The sequence below is a fragment of the Brassica napus genome, chromosome A9 (assembly GCF_020379485.1).
Source record: "Brassica napus cultivar Da-Ae chromosome A9, Da-Ae, whole genome shotgun sequence".
NCBI lineage: Eukaryota > Viridiplantae > Streptophyta > Magnoliopsida > Brassicales > Brassicaceae > Brassica > Brassica napus.
This window is the reverse complement of record NC_063442.1, coordinates 9,995,152-10,004,852: the sequence shown is the minus strand read 5'-3', so window position 1 is coordinate 10,004,852 and position 9,701 is coordinate 9,995,152. Positions and strand designations below refer to the sequence as shown.

The following is a 9,701-nucleotide window of genomic DNA, read 5'->3' as shown; positions in this document are numbered from 1 at the left end:
TTTGCAATGTATATAAAGTGGATATTTATGCTTTATACATATTTTATATAGTGTGTGTATAACTGTAGGCTGATGCCCCCAAACCATATCATACGGTCACTTCTACAGAGCAGATTCGTTAAATTGTTATCATAAGTTCCGGGTGTTGATCATTTTATATTTATAACTGATTTTGAAAAGAAGAAAAATAATTGATTATGATCTTTCTTTAAACAGTAATCCATTCGTAATCTTTACAGGTTGGAGACCACACACACATACATAATAATAGTTCTTTTCAAATTTATTCGAAATCGATACTAAAAACTCAGTTCTTCACTAACCATTATTCTCTCAATCGAAATGAATCACACTTATCGACTTATCGTATATCAACACATAAGCGTGAAAGAGACCAAACGATTTTGGAATATTAGCGTTTTGATGTATCTCTGTAAAAGAGGTTGATCTTGATCCCTAACTCGATTCTTGTTTGGGAGAGTCCTCACAAAATCTCAACATAGCCACATATAGACTTCGACATAAAACTCCCCAATGTTAGTCTCATTTTACCATAAAAAGAAAAGTATATACATGAAAAAAATGGAGTAGTGGGTAACCAAAAAAAATGATGGAGTAATGGGTATAGTAGTGATTCAGAAAAAGAGAGCGTGACATAAGTTCGGAGAGTGTTGCGTCAAAGTATATACTGGAGGCAAATTTGTCAAAAACGATTTGGGTCTCTTTGGTCTCTTTGTGCCTTTACTTTTTTTTTTTTCAAAAAGAGAGTCTCTTTGAAAATGAATTGTGAAAGTTGTTTTCATATGCGTCTTGTGGTCTCTTTACATCTTTGAATACGCTTATCCCAAGCTCTATTTACTGTTTCTTTCAATAGTTCTAATAAATGAAAATTTAAAATTTCGTTCTGCCGACATGTTTCTATTCAACATATAATAAATAGAAGAAAAACCGATCTTAGATTACTGAAAGTTCGAAAAATGCTTTGGAGGTAACTCTTACAGAAATAATGGATCACAATTAGGTTTATTAGAATTGGCAGGCGACTATTACATTAGATGCTAGGTTAACAAATGATATTGTGAGTTGTTTTATTCAGATATTTCAGTGTTTGATATGTTTCTTCATCACTACAAATTTACAGAACTCATTGACTTGATGCTTTACGTGTATTGATTCTCGAACTACAAATTAGTTTACTTTCCAATTTTTAATGGCTTGAACAACCAGAGCATATCTATTTATTTACCTGCTTAATCTGCTTCCGGTAGGAAACAGATATTCTAAAAATACATATCAAAGTATACTTCTGAATTCAAAAATATGACATACTAATTGCTAGAATATCTTTAAAAACGAGCCAATGGCAGTATTGGTTACTTTGGTAGTTGGTAGAGATTGAGAAGGTGTAAGACATTGCCATTCTCTCCTTTTCCTTGAATTAAACCAGTATTGGTTACTTTGGTTAGTTTCGGTTTAGGCAGATGTTCATGGGAATGTCACTGTTGATTGCATTAAATTTATCTTGGCTACAATGAACCGGTACAAATTCAAAAGAGGAGAGAATTTGTTCAAGGCTTTTTCAACACTGATACTAGCGCCCGTTCCAAACCGATCTATACCTAAATATAAACCGGAGTTAAACCGGATAAAGAACCAATTAAACGTTTTTTTTTGTAGGTCTCTTCAGAAACGTAGCAGCCGATTCGTTCTCTTCTGCTCTGTTTAGGTTATCGGCATTTCGTTCTCATGCTTTCTCTGATTCTCCACGGAAGAAAGTCTCTGGAGCTGCAGAGATGGCGTAACTTGCGATTTGCGGTGAACCCTCTTCAATATTCATCTGCTTTTTCCTCTGCAAGTGCGTCCCTTCAAGATGGTCGAAAAGGTCACAACTTTACAGCCTCTTACCTCGTAACATCACTGGGTTTCACCACAAAACTCGCAGAATCAATCTCGAAGAAAGTCAGCTTCGAAGACAATGTCAATCCTCAATCAGTTCTGAGTCTTCTTAGAGGTTATGGGTTCAGAGATTCTCACATCTCCAGCATCATCACAAACTATCCAGGACTGCTTACACTAGACGCTGAGAGAGATCTTGATCCCAAGCTCAAGTTCCTAAAGTCGAGAGGAGCTTCAACCTCCGAGCTCACTGAGATCCTTTCCAAAGTCCCCAAGATCTTGCGAATCAAAAAGGACAAAACTTTAAGCAGATACTACGATTTCGTCAGAGAGATCGTACAAGCCGACAAGAGTAGCAGCTCCGAGTTCGAAGTCTCCTTACCATTACCACACGGTCCCAGCAAGATCAGAAACGTTTTCGCTTTGAGACAGTTAGGCATGCCTCAGGACCTCTTGTTGCCTTTGCTCATCTCCCAGAGCGGTGCTGTAAACGGCAAAGTCAGATTCGAAGAGTCTCTCAAGAAGGTTCTCGAGATGGGTTTCGATCCCACAACCTCCAGGTTCGTGCAAGCTCTCCGCATGCTTTACCAGATGAGCGAGAAGACGATACAAGACAAGGTCAACGTGTACACAAGGTTAGGCTTGAGTGGTGAAGACGTGTGGGAGATGTTCAAGAAATGGCCTACTTTTATGACCAACTCCGAGAAGAAGATTACTCAGACGTTTGAGACTTTCAGCAAGTGTGGGCTTGTGGAGGAAGAGATCCTCTCCGCGTTCAAGAAGTTTCCGCAGTGTATTGGCGCTTCGGAGCATAACTGTGTTGATACGTTTCTAGGGCTGGGGTTTAGTAAAGATGACGTGGCGGTGATTTTCAAGCGGTTACCACTTTGTGTTAGCTATTCCACGGAGATGGTGAAGAGGAAGACTGAGTTTGTGGTGAAGGAGATGAATTGGCCGTTACAGGCCGTTGTTTCTTTCCCCGGTGTGCTTGGGTTGAGCATGGAGAAGAGGGTTGTGCCGAGGTGTAATGTGATCAAAGCTCTCATGAAGAAAGGTTTGATTGGAAGTGATGAACCACCTCCGGTGGGGTCTGCGTTGGCGTGTACGGATGAATTGTTTTTGAGAAGGTATGTGAGGAAGCACGATGATGATGAGGAGCTTGTGGCTGAGCTGATGGGTATTTTGAGAGGATCTCGTGCGTCATAGACCATAACGTTTAATTGGTTCTTGATCCGGTTTGTTTTGCTCAGATCCTGGTTTATTTGGGTAGTACTAATTGCGTTGATGATCATGTTGTGATGCAAAATGTGAGAAAGGATGAATATCAGCTCAAGACTTATTAGCTCTTTAGATTTTTTTAAGCTGATTTTTGTTAGTCTTAAGTGCAATAATAATACATAGACTGAGTTTCTGGTGAATAAGATGAATTAGCGCCTTCAAAGGGTGTGGTTTTGTATCCTCAAGCATTTGGACTGTGCCAAGGTGTTATGTAATCAAAGCTCTAATTGCATTACATACTCACAACAAGATGAGAAGAATGTTAGGCTTCTGAAAATCTCAATATGATCCGGACCTGATCTGTTTTCTTAAATCTGTAGTTTAAACTTTTTTTCCGATATACTACTTACTGTGAGAGCACATTCTTGTGAGCTTATGGTACTCTGAAACCTATGTCACATCATTAGGACTCATAATCATTATCATTATCATCTATAGTCCACATCATTCTATAGTTGGAACCGGAGAAGCTAGTTTTGAAGAGTTTAGTTTCTCTGTTCGAATCACAATGTAAATATGCTTTTTACTATGAAACCACCACTCGAGTTTACATAGGCCTGGACGTTTTACCCCAACAGAAGTTCCGACCTTAAACGAAACCGAAAAAACCGACACCTCTATTCAAATCTGTTATACAAAATATCCAAATGGGAGAGCTTGGTATTTTCAGATTCGGGTACAAACCGAATCGTATCGAAATCCAAATTATGCTCCGAAATATCCAAAATTGGTTTGAATATGTTAATATTTTTGTATATATTAAGATAATTTAGATAATTTAAAGGTTGTTGTAATTTTTTTTTTTTTTATGAATGCTTTTTAGTTAGTTTCGATAGTTTAACTAGTTTTAATTAAATTTATGAATAATTTATATATTTTGAATATTTTTGTTAACTTTTGAATGTTTTAAAAAATTTATTTTTGGCGATTTCACATTATTTATAATCTGATCTGGATGGAATCCAGAAGGAATCAAACCGAACCCAACCTAAAACATAGTAAAACTGAGAATAAGACTTATGAACATTCGTTCATGTCTGAGTTTACAAATACGTTCGTCCGTAGGCATTAGGTAAGAGGTTCGAACCTAACCTGTTAGAAAATTTAATAATTTAGTGATATATTTGTATATATTTCATTATTGAAACTAGGGATTCGTTTCTTCTCTTCTCTTGTGCTCTCTCACTTAGGTAAATTGCATTTGCCTCATGTCATCTCTGATACTCCACGGAAGAAGGTTCTTCGAGTTGCAGAAATGGCGTCATTTCAGATTCGCAGTGAACATCGTGCTGCAGAATGAATCTCCTTTCTCCTCTGCAAGTTCGACCCTTCAAGATGGTCGAAAAGGTCACAACTTTACAGTCTCTTCTTACCTCGTTGATTCGCTGGGTTTCACCACAAAACTCGCAGAATCCATCTCCAGGAAGGTGAGCTTTAACGACAAGGTTAACCCTGACTCTGTTCTGAGTCTACTTAGAGTCCATAGGTTCACAGATTCTCAGATCTCCACCATCATTACAGATTATCCACAAGTTCTTGTCGCAGATGCTGAGAGATCCCTTGCTCCCAAGCTTCAGTTTTTAAAATCAAGAGGAGCTTCAACCTCTGAGCTCACTGAGGTTCTCTCCAAAGTCCCTAAGATATTGGGATCCAAAAAGGACAAAACTTTAAGCAGATACTATGATTTCGTCAAGGAGATTGTACAAGCCGACAAGAGTTCCAAGTTCAAGAAGCTGTCTCCTTCTTCTTCTTTGCTGTCACAGGGTAGTAAACAGGAGAACAAGATTAGGAACATAATAGTTCTGAGAGAATTAGGGATGCCTCAGAAGTTGTTGTTCTCATTGCTAACATCCCATGTACAGTTTGTATGCGGGAAAGACAAGTTTGAGGAGTCACTCAAGAAGGTCCTTGAGATGGGTTTTGATCCCACCACCACCACCCTTAGTTTTGTTGGAGCTCTGCGCATGCTTTACGCATTGAGCGACAAAACAATTAAAGCAAGAGTTGAAGTGTACGAAAGGCTAGGCTTTTCAGTGGAGGACGTGTGGGCAATCTTCAAGGAGTGGCCAATCTTCCTGGGATACGCGGAGAAGAATATAGCTGACTCTATTGAGACATTTCTAGAGCTAGGATTCAGCAGAGATGAGTTTGTGATGACTGTGAAGCGTCATCCTCAGTGCCTTGGATTATCTGCTGAGTTGGTGAAGAAGAAGACTGAGTTTTTGGTGAAGGAGATGGGTTGGCCGATAAAGGCTGTGGTTTCAAACCCTTCAGTACTTGGAAACAGCATGGAGAAGAGGATGGTACCTAGGTGTAATGTAATCAAAGCTCTCATGAGTAAAGGATTGCTTGGAAGTGAACTACCTTCTATACACTCTGTCTTGGTTTGTATTGATCAGGTCTTTTTAAACAAGTATGTGATGAAGCATGATGATGAGCAGCTTGTGGCTGAGTTGATGGGTATTTTCTCCATAGGTCCTGTTTCAACTTAATGAGAAACTTTAATGCTTGTTTTTTTCTCGTTGTGAGAGTAACAAGATTACATTATGAATTGGCGTTCAAAGGCTGTGGTTTTTGTATCTTCAGGCATTTGGACTGTGCCAAGGTGGCAAGGTGTAATGTAATCAAAGCTCTGACTGCATTACATACTGACAACAAGATGAGAAGAATGTTAGGCTTCTCAATATGATCCGGACCTGAACTGTTTTCTCTAAACTGTTTAAATCTGTAGTTGAAACTCCTTTTCCGATACTGAGAGAGCACATTCTGTAAACTTATGGTACATCATTAAGACTCATAAACATCTATTCCACATCATCCTATGCAGTTGGAACCGGAAAAGCTATTTTGAAGGTTAAGTTTCTCTGTTTGAGTCACATTATCACAATGAAATATCCTTTTTCAATGAACACACTCAAATTTACAAACATGTTAGTAGACATTTAGATGAAGTTTTTAATTTCTATGTAAAATTTATTAACAATTAATATTATATTAATCAATAAAATAAATATTTTATTTTATTATTGTTCGAATATATCTATACTATTATTTGTGAATTAAATTTTTGGAATCGATCTCTCACATTAAAAGTTAGAGTGGTTAATATCGTTTATACCCTTAATAAATAAAATTTATAAATAAATTAAAAAAATAAAAACGAAATTTTAATTGATTTGATTAGATAATTGGTTAAGATTAATAATAGTAAGAATTATCCAAAATCTGAAAATATAATTTAAAAAAGAGATAATTTATGTATATATTATATTGTTATCTGAAAAATTCTTTTAGTAAAAAGTTAAAAACATAAATTATATAACTAAATATTAATCAAATAAAATTCTTAATTATATAATTAAAAATATAAAATCGAGCTCTGACATTAAAAGTTAGAGTGATTAATATCGTTTATACCCTTAATAAATAAAATGTATAAATAAATTAAAAAAATAAAAACGAAATTTTAATTGATTTGATTAGATAATTGGTTAAGATTAATTATAGTAAGAATTATCCAAAATCTGAAAATATAATTTAAAAAAGAGATAATTTATATATATATTGTATTGTTATCTGAAAAAAGTCTTTTAGTAAAAATTTAAAAACATAAATTATATAACTAAATATTAATCAAATAAAATTCTTAATTATATAATTAAAAATAGAATATTGAATTATCCAAAATCTAAAAATATAATTAAAATGCGCAGCTTGTAAGTGGGAAAGACAAGTTTGAAGAGTCACTCAAGAAGGTCCTTGAGATGGGTTTTGATCCTACAACCCTTAGTTTTGTCGAAGCTCTGCGCGTAGTTTACGCATTCAGTGACAGAACATTTGAAGGAAGAGTTGAAGTCTACAAAAGGCTAGGCTTTTCAGTGGAGGAGGTATGGGCACTCTTCAAGAAGCGTCCAAACTTCCTGAAATATATACTCGGACAAGAATATAGCTAACTCTGTGGAGACATTTCTAGAGCTAGGATTCAGCAGAGATGAGTTTGTGATGATTGTCAAGCGTTATCCTCAGTGCCTTGGGTTATCTGTTGAGACGGTGAAGAAGAAGACTGAGTTTTTGGTGAATGGGATGAATTGGCCGCTAAAAGCTGTGGTTTCAAACCCTGCAGTACTTGGATACAGCCTGGAGAAGAGGATGGCACCAAGATGTAATGTAATCAAAGCTCTAATGTCCAAGGGATTAATTCAGGGCCGTGCCTGAAAAAATTTGGCCCTTAAGCATAAAAAATATTTTGGCCCTTTATTTTCAGAAAATAGAAAAATATTTTGGCCCTTTATTTTCAGAAAATATTTTGGCCCTATACTTGGTCGAACCCTCACACTACAAGAAAACACAAGTTTTACGAGGGCAGTTTTCCTCGTTACTTCGTCGTAAAAGCAGTGTTACGACGAATTAGCGAGGAAACCCGTTTCGTCGTTATACGTTTGTCGTAACGCATATATCCTCGCTAATTCGTCGTAAAGTAGCGAGGAAATAATTTCGTCGTAAAAGCGAAGGAGGATATTTCGTCGTAAAGACCACGTAAAGATTCCACGTAAGGACGTCGCTAAGTTTCCTCGTAAATACCACGAAAAACTTTCCTCGTAAAACCCACGTAAATAAATACTCGTAAAATAAACGTAAATACCTTGATAGCTTTCCACGTAAAGAAAACGTAAAAATCTTGATAGATTTCCACGTTATTTCCTTGTAAATATTTCCTCGTAAAAACCACGTTAAGCTTCCACGTAAAGAAGCCGCAAAATTAGCTACGAATTTACTTCGTTTCATTATTTTATAGAAATATAAAAAATTATAATTATAAATATAATTTAAAATATTTTAATTATTAATAAAATTAAAATTCTAAAAAAATCAAAACCAAAATATTTTATATATAAATAAGTTTTGAATTCATAATACAAGGACCGAAATTAAAAAGAACTAAGGGTGGTCGTTAATCGCCTCGTAGAATTCATCACTCCTCGCCTGAACATCCGCCTCGGCATGTGAGTCGTCGGTCGGTGACTGGCCTGGGATAGGATTTTGTTGTCGCATGTTCCTCAACAAAGTCGCCCATTCCGGATTTGTGGCCGCTACAACGTCCAAGAAGCCCTCGAGTCCACCCATACGAGATCGCAGCTGAGTAGACTCTCTACGCAGCTGAGTAGACTCTCTACGCAGCTCTTCGGACTCCCTACGCAGCTGAGAGACTTCATCATCCCGTCGCTGAACATAAGACGATGTCGCTCTCGGAACATCGTTGACGGAACCAATCCCCAACGTCCGTCCCTTTTTTTAGGGACAACCTTAAAAACAAAAAATAAATTTTGTTAGTAAATTTAAAGTTAAATTAAATGAATATTTAAGAAAATTAAAATTTTAGAAAATTTACCTCCTCGTAAAGCTTATCCACTTCAGGTGTGGATAAGGTGACGGGTAATCCATCGGTGGACTGTTGGGTCAGCTGGGTCTGGCGTTCTTCAACCCGAGCAGCCAAATCGTTGTAGATTTGCTCGGACTTGCCATCTATAAATTGGCCCGCCTTGTTCTTGTGGGTCCTCTCGTAAAGTTGCATAAGAGACGGGAATTCTCCCGTCTCTTTGGCCTAAAAAAACATTTAAGAAAGTTGTTAATTAGAATATATATAAAAATATACTAAAAATTTAATATAATTAAATTTGTAATTACCATTTCCAAACGGACACCGGCGTGGGGTTTTTGGCCCGTAGTGTGAAGCATTGGCCCGTTCCCGTGCTCATCGACTGTGTTACGGGAGTTAGAGCAAGACTGGGCGATTCTAATGGAATCAGGAAGACGCCAATATCGGATGAGGCCATCCCAGACATCCGTGGTGAGCTCAGCGGGTTTGCCACGCTCATACCCCTTCACGATCCAGTCACCCTTCCAGTTGGAGACCGTGTCCAACAAGCGAACTTTCGCCTTCGCGACAAACTTCTTCCTCACCCTCTCAGTGATCCCCAAGGCCCAATTATATTTTTGCTGTTGGAAAAAATAATTTATAATTAGTTTTTAGAAAAAAATATATATATAAATAATAATAAAATTTAAAGATATATATTTAATTAATAGAACTTACAGCGTAAATTTTGAACCACGTCTTTCTGACGTAGTGGGGCGTCGTTTTCCAGTTCGGATGTGCCATGGAGAAGTAACCTTTTATCGTGTCGGTTACGTCCGATGCAAAACATCCGTCAATCCCCCACCTGAAAAATACAAATTTAAAATATAAATTATTTTTTAAAAATATAAAAGAATTTAAAAAGAATAAAAAAATAATGAAACATACCATAAAGTTCCGTCCGGTCGGTCGGGGTCGATGACTGGTAAACCTTCTCTGCCTGGCAGACGGAGAATGTCCTCTACGGTGTACTGCGAGTAAGGAGCACTCGGAGGCACCATCAAATCGGGATGAATCTCGGCCGCGGGCATCGGAGGTGCCGGCATCGTAGGAGGCACAGGAGGAGGAGCCATCTGGGGAGGCACGTGAAGAACCGATGGTGCACTAGAAG

General features: G+C 37.3%; 2 protein-coding genes across 4 annotated transcripts; both read left to right on the top strand.

The window, feature by feature from the left end:
• Nucleotides 1-1,489: 1,489 nt before the first annotated feature.
• LOC125577848 lies at nucleotides 1,490-3,354 on the top strand. Its single transcript, XM_048739797.1, has one exon. It carries the CDS (start codon nucleotides 1,747-1,749, stop codon nucleotides 3,100-3,102), a length of 1,356 nt encoding a protein of 451 aa, XP_048595754.1. The 5' UTR covers nucleotides 1,490-1,746; the 3' UTR covers nucleotides 3,103-3,354.
• A 750-nt stretch (nucleotides 3,355-4,104) lies between these two features.
• On the top strand, nucleotides 4,105-5,991 carry LOC106418604 (transcription termination factor MTERF15, mitochondrial). 3 transcript variants are annotated; one of them, XM_013859449.3, is made up of 3 exons: nucleotides 4,105-4,246; nucleotides 4,365-5,649; nucleotides 5,761-5,991. In XM_013859449.3, the coding sequence occupies exons 2-3, from the start codon at nucleotides 4,383-4,385 to the stop codon at nucleotides 5,796-5,798; spliced, it is 1,305 nt and encodes a 434-aa protein (XP_013714903.1). In that variant the 5' UTR covers nucleotides 4,105-4,246; nucleotides 4,365-4,382; the 3' UTR covers nucleotides 5,799-5,991. The 3 variants fall into 3 exon arrangements, with proteins under 3 accessions (XP_013714903.1, XP_013715005.1, XP_013714829.1); XM_013859551.3 differs by lacking the exon at nucleotides 4,105-4,246 and having other exon boundaries at nucleotides 4,258-5,634; XM_013859375.3 differs by lacking the exon at nucleotides 4,105-4,246 and having other exon boundaries at nucleotides 4,259-5,649.
• The last annotated feature ends 3,710 nt before the right edge of the window (nucleotides 5,992-9,701 follow it).